The sequence below is a fragment of the Sipha flava genome, unplaced genomic scaffold (genome assembly GCF_003268045.1).
Source record: "Sipha flava isolate LNK unplaced genomic scaffold, YSA_version1 37_pilon_pilon, whole genome shotgun sequence".
Taxonomy (NCBI): domain Eukaryota; kingdom Metazoa; phylum Arthropoda; class Insecta; order Hemiptera; family Aphididae; genus Sipha; species Sipha flava.
This window is the reverse complement of record NW_020273087.1, coordinates 1530336-1548652: the sequence shown is the minus strand read 5'-3', so window position 1 is coordinate 1548652 and position 18317 is coordinate 1530336. Positions and strand designations below refer to the sequence as shown.

The 18317-nt window shown below is 28.1% G+C and overlaps 1 protein-coding gene across 4 annotated transcripts in view; it reads left to right on the top strand.

Annotated features, from left to right (window-relative positions):
* The window catches only part of LOC112688205, a 149061-nt gene that overhangs the window by 80061 nt on the left and 50683 nt on the right, over window positions 1–18317 (top strand). For all 4 annotated transcript variants that reach the window (XM_025561282.1, XM_025561283.1, XM_025561284.1 and 1 more), the window contains exons 3-4: window positions 14947–15070; window positions 17375–17460. In XM_025561282.1, the coding sequence (XP_025417067.1) occupies window positions 14947–15070; window positions 17375–17460 (210 nt within the window). The remainder of the gene's footprint in view (window positions 1–14946; window positions 15071–17374; window positions 17461–18317) is intronic.

Below are 18317 nucleotides of genomic sequence, written 5' to 3'. Positions count from 1 at the left end.
TTCTTTTATAGGATTTCTCAAAAAATATCTACATTTAGAACATTTTTTTTTTGTCATTTTTTATTATATAACCTTATCTTCCGTCAAACCCCTATCATAAAACCATTAATATAATACGGGTCTAAAATGAAAACACAATCATGTTCTAGTAAAAGCGTTATTTGTACGCAACCATTTCACACACGCCCCGCGAAAACATATTGCATAATATGTTCATTGTCCAATAACCATTCCAGAAAAAGTTCTGATAAAAAATTTAATTTCAGAAGTGATCGCGATCCATGAGTGTGCGGTACACACGTATATCGTTTTAAACACGTGGACCTACATTCTCGGATGTGATGAAAATAGCATTAATTTATGCATCTAATAATTATGTTACATATTTTCGAAACGTTTGGGCGAAGTTAATGTGTAAAAGATCTTTTCCTCGAATTTCTTTACGGTTTTTTTTTTACGACGGCAGTTTGGACGAATTAGATTCATTGCGAGGTATCGAAAAAACGAACGGTCTGAAAAAGACATACTGCTCTATGATGGATGATGCACGTTATACTTGTGCTATTATAATTACCACTGTAGTGTAATACACAATGCTTTTAGAGTTGATGTGGTTACAGAGGTATATGTATATATATATATATATATATATATATATATATATATATATAAACATATTACACGACTGAGATCAGTAATGTATTTTTGTAATTCACTCGGGATTATATTATGTTGAATTAATGTTTTTTCTTCGCTTATTCATCTCATTGATCAATAATTCTATATAGCTGTTTTATTTCCATCTTTATTCATTCAACATTTTAATTTAAAACGTTATAGGTATATCTTTGTACATTAAAAAAGTTTTTGAATAAATACGGTTTATCGTCTTAAAACGTACAAATTCAACACCGAATATTATCTTAACTCGTAGAATTGAATTCTTAAATCTTCCGAAAATAAATGATAAAAAAAAATGTAACGAACGATTTTAAATAATTTGATATTATACAATTTTAAATCGTACTATCCAATGACCCACAAAGTGACCACTACAACTATATTCAACTACTACAGCACCAATAGAGTAGCAAATATTGCTTACAAAAGTCACCAACCAGTAAACCTACTTACAATCATATTTTTAACATAACAGTTAGTAGTTTGGGCGTTTAACCCTGAATGGTTAATATATAGTCTCGTCGTAATCTTAAATAATATATTTAATGTTGATCCGATAATAGTCAATGTTTTATGTGTATTACATGTAGTACCGAAATTCCCTTCACTTTTATTTGCTGTTTTCAAACATTTAATATTATTATTATTTTTTTTTTTACTAAACATAAGACATTCCTAGCCTAAGGCTATCTAAATCTAGGGATATTTGACGGTTTACATAATAGTTTTAACATTATAACATGATAATTAAAATATTTTTAAGTACTAAGGATAATATTTTTAATAAATATACAGAAGTAACAAGGTGATTACAATAACACTGATATTTACATATTTACAATAGTAACTATAGTAACTGTAGTCTTAGAGTGATCTAGAATATTATTAATAAACTTATTACATACCTTATAAAAATATGATTCATGACTACTTACTAAACATTTTAAGAATACTTGTACTTATACGATCTAATGATGTAACTCTCGGTTGTCCCGTAGTGTATACTTTGCCGCATAACACTAAAATGTTTCCTGACCCTTTTTGCCGTTTACCAGTCGATACATTATGCTAAATTGGAACTGTTTTATCAAAATCTCATACATTTTTTTTACAAAAAACATTTTAAATATTTTTATTTCGTATCTAAATAATTTAATGAATTGGCAAATTATCATATATTTTGCAGTCTCATAGAATTTTAGGTAACCTCTTATCTGCCTCAAGTAAGTTATACCCGTTTGTCAGTTTTTGAAAATCATAATATCATGAATAATGCCTACAAATTAGCTTATAATTTCGAACAAAGTAGTATAACACAGAAGTCATTCGAATTATTATGGTGTGTATAGTGCATTGAACATATTATGTAGACATTAATTCTCAATAATTCTCGGAAAAGAAATAAATACATTGAATGTTTAACATAATAGGTTTAATGTATATATTAATATTATTCAATCCTTTGAAAAAAATAGATGTAAATTTTCTTTGCACAAAATAAATTATAATTTGGTGAATTCATAAGCTCTTGAAAATTAAAACATAAGTGTAAAACATTTTGTACTACGGATCTCACGTTTAACTATTATACGGAAAGTATACAACTATTTGTATTTAATTTAATAATGTGATAATGACTATACGCAGTAAAAATAATAAATGTTAATAATTTTCAAAACATTATCACTTAGAATTACATTTTATGTACGTTAAATAGAATTAAACACTTGTCGAAAATGAACACTGACGAGGTCTGTTAATTAAAAGAAAATATTATTATAGTTTACGAATAATCGTTAAAAATAAAAATATATGAATTTTTTTTTTTATTAAATATTTTTTCCGCTCTTAAGTTTTGTACCTTATAAACAGAGCTTATGAACAGAACGTATCACCACTGATTATATAGCCCTCGCGACCATTTATCATTTATTAAGCAGACACGATGGATTCGGTTAATCTAAGACTTAGGTAGGCTGCAAAATAAAGTAAAACTACACACAATTTGGTTTACATGGGCTACATGATTTTTGATTTTTTAAACTTATAAAACTTTGAACTTATAATTTTTTATTTTTTTATTTTTTGTTTCGGTTGAATTTAAGAAAATAAAATCATTAAGGCAAACTTTATCGTGTTAAAAAATAAAAAAACGTATGTTACACTCTCTTAATTAATTTCCCGATATAAGTGCAAATAATGTAAAGAATTATGTACTTAAAATGTCAATAAAAAATAGTCGACAGCACTAATCATTTTTACACTCATCTCATAATATAAATTATATTATATAATATAAATTCTATTAACATTTTTTTTACTTATAACATATGCTATTTTTATTATCATTATAAAATAAAGTAATGTTACTTGGTAAAAGTAATTTTGATTGATTTATGAGTAAGTATTTTAGTCTGAATATTTACGTTTTATTATTGTATTAAAAAATCCGTCAAAATTTTTTTTCGGTAATGAAATTTATTTTCATTTCATTTCATTATCGTTTTAAAAATAATTGTATTTTATAGTTAAAATGTGTATATCAAAAGCATATAATTAGATTTTGTTAATTCCCAACTATATTTTTAACATATTTTTCAATGATAGTTTGTCATGTTCAATATTGAACAACAAAAAGAGTAAATTCTTCTGTATTTCCATTAACAATGTAGTAAAAATAAATTTATATTATGATTTATAAAACAATTAAAAATTTTGGCTTTATTTTTATTTTATACCAATACAATAGTGTGTTTCTATACATTTTCTCTGCTATTTTGTTTACGGATTCAAAGCAGTAATTATTATAGACTATAATTTGTATCCATTAAAAAATAATCACTAATAAAGCTTAATTGTCACTAATTACTATATATTTAACATAAAAAAAAGTGCATCAATTTGTATTTTCAACAATTCAGTTTCATCACTTCTTTTGTTATAATGAATATATCATTGCAAAGATCTTAGAATTGAAACATGACTTACCACCGAACATTTATTTTTAATTAAAATTAATGAATACATATGGTTAGTGAAAATATTATCATGAAAGTTCTACTAATTAATTTTGTAACACATATATAATGTTTTATGAAACGCATTACAAATGTTAAGTGTAATTAAGAAACTTCAAACATTTCAAATTATTTCTTACCGTAGACAGAGGCGTCTGTTTGATATATATACGGCATTGAGAGATTTTTGAAAAAACATTTAAACCATAATTTCATTACTGTCGATGTCAATATTTGTTTTAAGTGTTATATATTATTAGTTTAGTACATTGTAGAATCGTTGTAGACTCTCGAATGATAACTACCTAGTACAGGAAATTATTATACTTGTAAAACTACCTTACTCTCCGAAAAAAAATCCTGCGTGCACTACTGCTTTTTCGTGTTAAGTATTGACAGTTGCGTCGTCTTTTAAATCTTTTTCTAAGATACTTTATATAAAGGAATACACAACCCATTTATGCATACAAAACAAAAGTCAATATGAAAGTCAATCCTGTGTAATATTATACTGGCGACAATTTAGAATATAGGAAAGGTATTATGTTACTTGAACATATTTTTTACGCGTTAGTTAAACGAATATTTAAAAACGGTAATTTGACAGTTGTATTGCTGCGATACACAGCAGTGTACTGTAAAGAATTAAAAAGGAAAATAAATACGGGTAAATAGTTTTTGATGTGTATTTGAAAAACATTTCATAATACAGTCTCCAAAAAGTTTGCGACTTCCTGATAAAAAACTGACTTACTTCGCGAATAACTTCACCGATGTGTATAATATATGAGGTTGGGTAGGTGCCATGTTTTATGAACGAGGATTCGTATCACAGCGTGGTATGCACCATAGAGCTCCTACGTTAGCGATAAATATCAAATCACTGGCTACTCATATACGTTGGTTAAGTACGTATTTTATTGCTCTCGTCGGTAATCTATAACGTGTTCCGAATTCCATATCTCGAATCAGAATGGTATAGTTTTCTCGGTACGAAGCTTTCAGGACTTTCGCCTGCAGATTGCAAAGTGCACTAAAATGTCCGCTAAAACCGTAACTATAATTGAGCAAAGTGTATTAAAATTGGCTGCGTTTTACTACCGGAGAAATAATTAACAATTTATTACTAGGTACATAAAAATGTTGTTGATTTATACGTCGTATATTGCGTTGAAAGTATTTATTTTTTTTTAATTATATAATGGTGGCGTTTCCATATCAATTTAAAACAAATAATCGTCAAATTTTCCAATAGATTTAATATTAACTGAACGACACGTTTACAAATTAAAACTTTTGGTTTTTATTGGTAGTAACCGTAATAATTTTGTTGAAATGTTTTAATACGATATTGCTATGGTTAATCGTACCATTTTTTTTTATTATTACATATTTAAATAAGTATTAACTGCCCTTACGTATATTTATTGAAACATCATTATAATTTTTACTTTGTTCATAACCATGCTAATTATAGTAATACAGTTATAAATAATTCACTTGCAATAATCAATAATATATTACAAAAACATACCAAATTATTTTATTTTAATTTCAAAACGACAGAAAGGATTGGGCATGATACATGTGTGCTTCAAACATAGATAATAGAGTAATGGATAGGCCATCTAACCTTATGTAGAGAGTATATTTTGAGAAATATTTATGGTTATTTGAAGTCAATTCTTAATAATTAAATTATTTATTTATCATAAACAATAAGTACAATAAGTACAATAAACAATAAACAATAGGTATAATATGAAATACACAATGTAAAATTATATTTATTATTATAATACAATTTTTTAACTAGATAATTGCTTACTGTTACTTGTATATTATATAAATTGTTTCTTATCTTTTCATATGTCGATATTACCATATAATAAAAATATTAAAAAATTATAAATTATTTGATTTCAGTTCATATATAATAGAATAATATAGTAACAAAATAATAATTATATTTTATTATCTACTGGAATGCTTAAATTATTCGTAATCAATTACCGTTCAAATTTGTATTTTTTGATATTTGATGCATAACCTCAAAACATGCCCTATGCTAAAAAGAGAACCTTTCTAAAAATTATTTCTATCTTCTTCAAAAAATACCGTGACCCTAAATAAAGTTAATATAGGCATGACCTATCTATTATTCTATTATCTCTGGTTTCAAACATATTTGGTTATTTTAACCCATTCAAACATTAAAAAATTGATCCTAGTGATGTTTCAAAAGTTACTTTTAGATAAACTATCAGTCACTTAAAGTTTGTCAATACTAAGAAGTTGATAGTTTGTGGACGAAACTTTTTCTGAAATTTGACTGAATACTAAACCCAGCAAATCGATTCATTTCTGTACAATTTTTCTACAATTCAACCATATAACTTGGCTTATTCTTGAGAACGTTTCACGTAATAAACGTAAATTATTTCAGCCAGATAATTTATTAATTATCTACCATGTTCATTATGCATACAAGTAGATGCGATAAACTATTCACTTTCGTGTTTAAGTGACAATCATGTTAAGTCAAGGATATTATTACGCCAGATCAACATTGACGCATAAATAGTGCTAAATTACTCGTGCATACACTTGTTGACAGCACATCTCTTGTTTAGTAACGCTGTAGGGTCGTTTATCAATGTATATTATCATATAAAATTCAAATATCATTCACTCATTGACTGATCAGCGTACAGTCAAAAGTAACATACCGACTAATTATAATGTAGTTTTAAAATGTGTAGGAACACTAAGAAAGGATTTTTTGAAAGTTGAATTTTAAGCGATCAAAACAGTGTTGGGCTATTAGCTGGACGTACACATTTTTCCACACTCTGGTCATTAAGGAAATTAATTTTGCTTCGTTAATACATTGATCTTATCGATTGAGACATATGTAAATTAATGTAGAAAAAATAGATAAAAATAAATATCACTAGAATATACGACGGTTGTACAACAAATACAATAAGTTATAAACATAAAAAATGTTTGCAACGCTTGACGGCTATGCACAGTATTATGCTTCAATCGATTGTGCATTTTCAAAAACATTTTTATATTGAAATAATAATTGCTCTCATCTAAAATAGTAAAACATTCCCGGAAGAGGTAGTTCAGCTAGTATTTCATTAACTTCAGTAAAATAGTAATCGATTGTTAAAATATGATATCAAAATTTGAATTAATAAAAATATCGTTATTCTACCATAATATAATCATTGACTTGGGCTTAAATATTTACGCCGAAATTTATTTAAGTGTTGAATGCCAACAATAAATCAATACACTTTTTACTCCAATTTTTATCATAACTATGACAAGTCGTATGGCATATTATTTAATTGATATTTTTAATTTTTTTTTAAAAAAAAAATTCGTTTTTAAGAAAAACGTTATCGTTACAATAACAATTATACGAATATACGAATGCAGCAACCATAAATCTTGTTATATCAACCCACGAACAAATTCAATACTACAATAAAGAAAAAAAAACATGTTTAAAATATACATTTAATTAACTTTATATCCAAACCGAAAAACGCATTATAGATAGAAACAAATGTTTACTGAGTAATAAGTTAATAAAAATTAAAAATGTTCATAAATAATTATTATTTAACGTCTAAAACTCGATCGTATATGTAATATGAAATTGTCGTCTACAACGAAGCGTTTTACATCATTCGACTGTAGTAGTTATATAATTGTTTTCATATTAAATATAGTACATTTTATATTTACCGATAAGTATCCATGTATAAAATACCTTTTGTCAATATTTCGTATATTTTTAATGCGCAGAATACTTGCCATTAAAGCGTATATGTAAAATTATAGGTAAAACTATAATTTAATATAAATATAAAAAAATCAGACACATACACACAAATATATATATATATATATATTATTTTTCTAAGTATAAGTTAAGTACTAGTATAATAATTATGTATGTATTTCTATATAGTACTGCAAGAAATCTATAAATTTAACCTGATAGCCATTTTTTTAAATAATTATTTATTAGATTAGTTTGAAGTAGATTTTTTTTTATGTATATAGAATTTATTTTTACAATTAGTTAACTAAATAACCAAAAAATAATAAAATAATATCAAATCATAATTTAATTTTTAACACGATTACGAAAATAATTGATACCATAAAAAATTGTTTCTGAAATGTGTTGTAATTTAATAAATTTAATAACCAAAATATGCAAGATATACCTAAGTATACCAAGTTTAGACTTCGAAGTTCAAAATTATAATTTGCTATTTGAATGAAAATACATTTACATCCAAGTAGAAATCATTTCATCACAGGTGGTACTCATATTATACAAACTAATTTTCAATTGAAATGAAATGTTTTGGATTCCTTTAAACTATTTATCATATTTCATTAAAACTAAGTGTGAGGTCCATATTTTAGAGCATTTTAATGAAGTTCAAAAATACCGTTCAATCATATTTCACAATGCATACATATATAAGTATGTAAAATATCATAACATTATTATGACGAAAACTCACCTTTCTAGGTAAAAAAAAAATTCTTTACAAAAGATAGAAAAACTGTAAAGTATTATTTATATTTATTATAATTGATTATTAGTTTTTTTCTAAATTATGTTGATTTGTATTTTTAATTATTCGATTATTGTGAATTTCAAAAATAAAAATAGCTTCTTCGGTCCACCTAGATAATTTATTATAATAGAAAAAATATAATAATAATGAATAAATTATTACCAAAGAACTTCCGTTTAAACCATTTATCTTGTGAAACGGTTAATTTATGACAATGGAAAATAAATAGTCTTAATACTTAGTATATTTTGAAAATTTTTAATCTGCAATATTATTCGAAACAATTATGGATTATGTTAATTTTTTTTTTTTCATATTAACGGCACCTCATTTACTTATCAATTTTTTTATAATTGCCTACGTCTTAAATAAACGAACCCCAAGAGTTAATGTAAGATGTACCGAAAAAAATATGAAACGAACTTAATCATTAGTTTTTTAATATCTTTGATATTAGAACAATTATATAAATTTAGAATATTTTAAAAAATAAAAACTGTATTCTCTGATATAGACAACAATGAAAATCTAAACTTTTAAGAAATATAAATTTATAATTTATTATCACATATACATTAATAAATCAAGATTTGAATGAAGCAGTTTTTTTTCACGTGATCGAGAATATTATAATGCTTATGTGCATCGATACCAATCGTTTTGATTTTCAATTTCATTCAAATATCATTCTTTATCATCATTATTTATATATACTATTTTTATCACTAGTACAATATCTATGCGTTGCACAATAAACTTAATAGGCTGTAATATATAATAATTTTATTACGATTTCTTTGATCTATTTTTTCGAAAAAACAAATTGCGCACATTATTTGAATGTAGCGTTAGTTTTTAATATAAATATAAATGTAATCTTTATTAATTTATAAGTCATTAAAATTTACACCAACGATCGGAAATGCGTAGAAATTGACTGTAAATGTTACGTTATATGTATTTTTGATTATTATGAGCGTGTAACTGTTTCATAACACGAGAATTCTGACCATCGCACAGATATAGTGAGCACATACAGTAAAAAAATTTGCCACGTCCAATCAGACTGAAGAATCTAAGCTCTTAATGATCGATCATTTTTCAAAACTTTTCACGCGTGTTCCGTAATCCCCTGAACACTATTACTAAAACTATTCTAGTGATATTCATCGCGATGAAATGATTTTAACTAGCCGTTGTACGAAATAATATAATACCATGTATTTCTGTCGCATTATTGTCGATTGGTTTCACGCACAAACGATGAATAATTGATTTTGTTTATTTATGGATTTCCACATTGAAAAAAATTAATATATTTTTAATAAAATATCAAATAATACTCACATGTATACAATGGTATTGATAAATAATGGTATATACTCGTATTTACTTGTAAGTCCTATAGACACATGCCTACAGTTGTGGATTCAAAGGGACGGCAAATTTGAAAAATATTTCTTGTTGACTCACGAGTGCTAAAATAGTATTTCCATTATAAATAGATTTGCATGTTTTGTGTGTTTTAGCATATTTGGCATATTGTTGATTTTTTTTTTTTTTTTTTTTGGGAGGGGAGGGTTATTAGCACATATTATTTTATGTAAATTTAGCAAAATCATTTTCATGGAAATTGATAAAAAATTAGATTAATAATAGCTTGAATTCATTCTTATTTAATTTTCCGAACATGTTTACAAAATCTTAGTATTTTATTGGTATTTTTATTCTTGTGTGATATTGAGTTTTTATAAGTTAAAATCAGTGCCATGGAATCAATGTTATTTTTGCACCACTACCACCCTCCTTTTATTGACGTGTGCATTGCAATCTATTAATTTATTTTCGTCGCGACGTGTGTTCATTAATTATAATTTTAATAAAATGTAATCAAAGAAATAAAATATGACTTTTAAAAATATGAGTGGATAATTCTTATTATTTTTTTAAAAAAAAAAACCTTATACATTTTTTTTTTGTGCATAGCTTAAGATTTTTAATACATATAAATACGTATTTTAAATTTTTTAGTGTATATTTAAATGCATATTTTATCAAATGTTAGTACATTATTGCATGCCTATTTATGCGTTTTATAGTGCATAAACTTACGAGCTCTGTTTATAATCAAATAGTAATATTATGAGTATACCAAATGTTGAGTGGAATATTTTCTCGGTCAGTGAAAGAATAATTACTTCAAAGAAAAAAGCCTCAAAAAGTTTTGTATTACAAAAAGCATAAAGAATCTTCCGTTGAAGTTCGATAAGTCAAGTGTATATATATATATATATATATATATATATATACATATGAATCAATCTTTATATATATAAAAGTTATGACTAGCCAAATGATATTATTTAAAAACTATATTTTACAATATATGGTTAGATATTTGATTTTGTAGCACTTTAAAATACAAATAAAGTTTTCTATGTACTAATTTATGTTTATGATGTGGATTTAGTTTTTGAGTTTTGTTTTGTCTAAGTAGTATAAAATTACTTTTGTATTATTATAAAATATATTCGTTTACGACATTCGACAACTTTTGGTTTTCTCATTTTATAGTTTATTGTTTTGCTGAAACGACTATTTTATGGTCAAAGTTTGAAGTACGGACAAGTCGTGATACACCGTGTAAATCACAAAGTGCTCGTGGCACATGATAATATTTTCCCATCAATAATTGAACCATTTCAGCAATTCAAATACACATTTGTCACTTTTAGTAAAATAAAATGTATATTATAAAATATAGCATAAATTTCATAAAACGAATCAAGTTTGAATTGTTTGTTGTTTTCATAGTTCATTACTATTAATCTTAGGACTGTTATGAATATTTTTTCTGAATTCTCAAAACATTGATTTTAATATAATATAATTTTATTGAATTAATAATTAAAATCGATACAATTAAGTAATAGTTATGGTTTTTTTCCTCCAAAAATTCTAGGCTATCATACTTTTAAAGACACGATTAAAATATTCAATGTTTGGTTATAGAGCCTAATTAAGCGCTGTAGTTATATTTAAGATTGTGACGATATTTGTAAACATTTTTAACTCTTTTTTTTCAGAGAAATTAATTCATTAACGTATATAATATATTTTATCTTCAAATTAATTTAAATTAGGCTTTTGTTAATTATTAGGGTTAGTTCTTTTTATCGTTAATAAGACGTAATATGTACGACTCTAAAAGACACTTAAAAATATAAAGTATTTCTTTACATATCCCTCAGTGGTTCCAAATCATATTTCAGTATGGTGTGATCTAGAAAATTTGTTATCTAATTTCATTACAAACAATTATTAAAATTTTCATAAATTGTTTTTTTCTAATACACAAGTACAAAGAAAATATACAGTATATCTTTGATTCGATTTCCATTTTATTAGCATTAATTCAGTTAAAAACGATGATTGGATAGTAAATAAATCTATGATACTGTGAAAAAAATATTGACACAAACACAAATAAGACAAAAAGAAATATAAAATAAAACTTCCCCAAACCACGGATAGAAGTTCATCTCTTTTTAATAAAAACAAAAAATAAAAATAAAGTTTTTCCACAAACATTCCACGAGCCACTGCCGATGAAATATACGGATACATGTTCTGACAGATCGATTTAGCTACCTATACGCACATTGCCATTGCGTCCTTTAAGAATAATTTATACAAAAAAAAAAAATAATCAATAACCGCAATATAGGTGATGATTTAATTCATGACCGGAAATCTTCATCGTATGCAAACATATTGCGTAACATTTTTAAAATAGGCTAGAATAAGCAAATTCGATCGGTATAAAACAGGGATGGAAAACGTTTTTGATTATTACGTTTTTAAAAATGTTATTTTTCTAAATTGTTTCCAAATAACGTTTTTGAAATTTTTGTTTTTTTTTTTTATATATCCTTATTTCTTACACCTAACTTATAATAGTTACAATGAATATTCAATATACTATACTTTTTTAAAAACGTTTTCCATCCCTGGTATAAACACGGTGATGTCGAGCAATTATCACGAAAAATTAATAAATTAATGTTTTTTTTCTATCCCTTTTTACATTTAAACAGCATCGCAACTGCGCACTTATAATGTAGTGCATGATATTTTGGGGGTACAAAGACGAAGGATTCAGATTGATACGTCATTGTCAAAACACACAATCGTGCGGTAAACTCGTTTTCCCATTTCCGAAGACATTGGTCAAATGTAGAGTGCCGGCATTAACACTATACACTTAATCGATCGTATAATGTCAAAAAAATTGTCGTTGATATAACATATGAGTCTAAGAAATCTACTATGAAATAATATCGTTGATCATTACAACTAAAAAAAAAAAAAAAAGAAAATTCGTACTATACATAATAATGAGTTTCGGTTGTTAATGACTTTTGCGTCTTTTTATTTTTTGAAACATCCAGATGCTTTTCTAGATTAAAATGTGTTTCGATAACATGTGAATCTATACAGGTAATTTTTTTTTTTCGTTTATAAGTTATTTTTTCTCATTTTTCTAGAAAAATCACGAGTTCATTATCATATTACTGTTATAAAAAATAATTACTACTATATTTTTTAAATATTTTCTAGATTGCAACCAATTTTTAAATTTTAACTTAAATAAAAATACCAATATATATATATTGTAACTATTTACTTAAAGCCCAATAACGTAAGTAATAAAAATTTTACGAACTTTTAAAAAGTATTTAGTTCGTTAACAAATTAAAACTCTGGATATTATTTTTTTTTTTTACTCTGAAGATATTTTCATATATTTTTTAGAACATCTAAATCCGGGCCCTAATAATACTACAAAGTGAACGAACGAGATTCGTTCAGAGAATATTATTAATGTATATTATTAACGAGTCGTCGTCACATACAATTATGAAATATTATGTTCAAGTAAATGGAACAGAATCAAAAAAATTTATATATTTAAATATCTTTTGACGTTTCAACTTCATTACGCGTAAATAAATATATAATAATTACATTTAATATTTAACTAACAAGTTGACACATACTCTCCTAAAGCAAAGTTTATGGTGATTGTAAGCGAGTACAAACACTAATTGTTTATTACATTTATGCATTACTATTTTCGTACATAGCTATAAATAATGAAATATGCTAATTTTCATGCGATTATTATTACAACAATGACGGACTTAATAATGTCAACAATAATAATAACGAGACACCGATCGATTGACAGTAACAATAAAAATCTATGGTCTCGCAGCAAATACAGCGTGTGAAGATTATCGTACGAACAATCGGAGAGAAAAGAAAAAAAAAGATACGTTTCAATCGCATAATAATCCGTTCTTTGTTGCACTAGTGTTGTAGTAACAGCACCGGAACAAGTGATTTCGTACCGCGTTTTGCGGCGACCGGATGCGATGCACGAGAAGACGTCAATGGCAGATACACCGGTACATATTGACGCCAGAAAAAGTTTTGTCCGCAAAGTTATGCACTTGACACACAGTACATTTAGATGCACGCGCTGAGTTTGGTCTGAAACGACGGTGGTTGCATTGAAATCCACCCGTTTAAGACGGAACGTTATATTTTAATTTTTCTGTCGTAAATCACCCTCGTAGCGTAATGATGTCCTCGCCGTGTCCGCGATTCCCGTCGGAAACGCCCATTCGAACCCATCGATATTTTACCGCATTTCGTTCTTTTTCGATTTATTACAATTATTTGTTATTATTATTATTATTATTATTATTATACAACAACAGGTTTAACGTATATCCAAGATCGTCACAACACTATAGGTAAAACTGTAAATCTCTATCTCGGACACAGGCTTAATACCGACTGGAAAACAATGATACCGTAGTAGATATAATAATACACGTAAACAGTGCACACGCGATACGCCCTCAGACACCGTCATCGCTTGTCTCTGTTGAAATTGATGCTATTCCGTTACACGATATCTTAGTCGAACCATGGATTACGTAAAATATGTTAATAATAATAATAATGTAATCTTTGTTTCTTGATGCACGACGACCGAACGGTATTTCGTAAAGTCAATATCGTCCGTCGTAAGTCGATCAATCCCTACCCCCCGTCTCTTAAAAAGACCATGGTGCAGAGATTTATTAAATCCCCAACCATAATACTGTATGAGTGTTCTACCACAGGACAGCCTCCCTCCTCGTACACTAATATATATGTATTATTAATATATTTCCACAACATTCTGTTTACTTATTACATATGTTAAAAATTTGTAAATTTTCTATTATTTATAAAAAAAAAAAAATTTTAAATTTTTCGGACGATCATTATTTTTTCTATACGCATCATTAACGTGCACTAAAACATACGATGCTTGTCGCACGTTTAACGATAAATTTTATTCCGCATTACCTGCGATGCTGCATGTTCATGGTTTAAACGAAAGCCGTGAATGTTATTCATTATTTTCCTTTTCCTATCGTTTCATTCTTGTAATTTCTGCTTAAGTTATACCGGTCCATCATTTCAAACTGTTTACGTGACGTTAAGCGTTACTGGTCATTCATTCTTCGACACGTGGTACTGATGTAATAATATTTGTTTTTTAATTGTTTCAGGCATATTTTAGTTTGAACACGAGCATACTGGGAACGTTTTTACACATCGAAAGACCGTACTGGACTGGCAATGGAACGGCACCGCAGAGTAAAAGTTTTCTAGAACCGGAAAAAATATCAGAAAGTGAGCAATACTGCATTTTATTTTAATATATAATTTAATATTTAATGTAACAATTTATTATGAGAATTTAAAATGTTATTATTACATTTACATTCGTCAAACCTGAAAACAATGAACGCATTACAGGGTTCTGGAATTCAAGCCCCCAGAGAAAATTCTCGTAGCAAAATAGCTCTTTTATAATAAAAATAAAACAATCTTAAAAAAAGCTTCTGGCTATGGTATCTCAAGAGATTTGAATGAAGTTCTGAGCCCATTGTCTACTAGTTCAAAGAGTACATAGAATCTTCCCCCTTACAGTAATCAAATTTCCTGAAGCTCATTGTCATCTTCTATTTGGAACTTAAAACGAACTTTGATATCAAAATACTAAGAAAAAAGCTCTCGGATTTAATAAGGTTCAAATTGTATGCATTGGTAAATGTATTTTTTCGGACAGTGAGCTTATTCATCCATTTATAATTTTTAAGCACACAACATAATTTAATTATATAACTGGGAAGGATAGTGTGGCGCCGTGATAATTTTCAGTAGTTGTCCCATGCTACTGAAAAAATATACTCGGCACTAAAAGTCCTCGGATGAGTAACCAATTGGGGATTTATCAATGAATATCTTGTATTACACGTTTTTGAACCGAAAAATACACACTCATGTGGTCAAGGCTATAGGATAATATATATAAAAAATCACAAAGCAATTTTGGAAATACAAATTGATTATCTTCTTACAATCGGAAATATTAAATGATAATTTCGCGTTAAATAATATATTCATAACGATTTTTAGTTTAAGCTGTTTAAGACTATTTTAGTATAATGTATTGTAAAAATATGCAAATTATGATTAATCATCGCATATTGGATATACGTACAATGATATAAAATATATTTCTACTTTACTTTATTCTAGAACAATTTTTTTTTTATTTGTTAATATAGTTGAAATGTTAATATTACGTACGTACTATTATATATTCCTGAGGATATTTCGATAAAATATTTTTTCCGAAAAGTACAAGAGGTTTCTAAACGTATACAGCGTTTATTTTATCTTATTTACCCGTGGAAAGTTCTTTTTTTTTCTTACATATCTGTATCTAAAACGTGCAAAGAACCAAATTAACGTTTATAAATATTAATAACGATATTTGAAAAATTATAATTTTATAACTTTGGTTTAATATAAAATACAAGACTATAGCTAATTTTATCAAAATAAATATAAATACATAATTATTGAAATATAAAGTTACTTTCGTAGCAAGAAACAATAATGAAAAAAATAAAAAAATTTAAAATACATCTAAGAATTTCCAAGAATTTGACTTTACGAAAATAACAAAAAAATCAGTCAGTTTTACTACCAAATCTTTCATTGTAAAACAAAAAAAAATAATATTATTATAAAATAAATACATTTTTAATTTTTCCGAAAATCTACAATAATCGATCATTTTAACAACGATATTTTCAGATAAAATAGGTACCTTTAATTCTCTATTATATAAATATTATTTTGATTTCTTTAACCACGATTTTACTTTTATCTTCGCGGTTGATGAAAATAAACTGTTTTCCCTATTAAAAACACGGAATAAGGAGAAACGCAATGTAATTTTAACCGATTTATTTCGTAAAAATCACTTTGGACAATGGATCGCCCATCCGGTGTTTCGAAATCCAGTAGAAATAAACACGTCGTGAACAAATACAACGTGAGTTCTTCTAAAATATGCCAAAACGTTTTCGCATCAGAACGTGCAGATCATATGCGTTTTCGGCGTAACCTTATTGGAAACACATCGTCGACTCGTCCGGGACATTAGCGCAGCGGTTTTGGTCGGTGAAATATCTAACAACGTAGGACGTCTAACCGCGATGTACGTCGTAGACTCTTAGAGAGCTCAATGCAACAAATTGCACTACGATTCGGACAATATTCGCACGCACAGGCGGTTTGACATTTTTCAGTTGGTGGTTCAAGCATAGTTAATACTACCCACCCACCCACCTACCAAAAAGACATATTGGATATAAAAATGTACCTAATTTCTAATAAATTACCAATTTTATACTACCTACCGCTGCCAGTCACCAAAAACTATGTTCCCACCTATTAAAATGATACCCACCCCAAGCTTTTTGGTGGTTCAGTGGACCACAAAATTGATGATCAAGCCGCCTCTGTTCGTATGTCTTCCGAACACCACCGTGCACCGGCCGACGGACAGCCAACGATCCGTTACTTACTCCCTTATTAGGGTGTACACAATAATAAGATGCGATTTAATTTGTTTTTCAGCGACCGTCGTCTTTCACATGGTGGTGCTGGTGTGCGCAGGATGCGGTATGCTGACCAGCATCGTTTTGCTGATAGGCATTTATTTTGTGAGTACCCGATTGTGCATTGCAATATTAATGTAACGTAGACATAAAACTAAGATTTGCAACGACTGGAGAAGAATTTTTTTTCGGAAGCCGAGGGTTATCGTGGCCCGTGGAGCTTAGAGCTTAAGAGTAGTCGTAGTAGTAGGCGTAAAAACGTTCAAACCGTTAGCGCCCGCGCGAGCGGACGCGACCACTGGACGTCGCTTCATTCGTTCGCGTTCAACTTAATAGAAACAGGTTTCCAACAACAGAAGACTCTGTTACTAGTACTGGTTGCTGTTCAGCCATCGTTGAAAAACCGTTTCGATCACGTTGAACGCAAACGGTTGCAACGACGTCAAGCGCTACCGATACCAAAAACTACGTCCTCCGGACGCGTTTCAATCTGACGATAGGCAAACGTTCAGTCGTCTACGATAGAACTTATCGTTGTGCCGTCGGTGGATCTGGCCTGGGAGTCAATAATATTTCTGTTTCGATTGTTCTGGTTATCAATCGCCGACCCTGTGGAAACGGCACAGTCCCTGGATTTCGGACAAGTGTACGTGCATAATTTATACCACCCGCAGTAACGTAAAACGTGTTATCGCGAACGCGCATTTCCCTACGATGATGAAACGCGTCCATTTATCGCGTACGGTTCATCAATATGTATTCGACGGAGCATTTGTTACGCTGCCCTTTCGGCCGCGTAACAATAGTAAAGCAAACGGCACGGAAGGGGAGAAACCTATCGGTTAGGTTATCGGTATGAGGAACTCCATGGGTCCGAGCGTTTGCCCTTTTTGGTATGCCGAACCCATTATTTGTGGATATTTTAGAAGCAACGATAAATCATCGCATTTGAAAAACTCTAC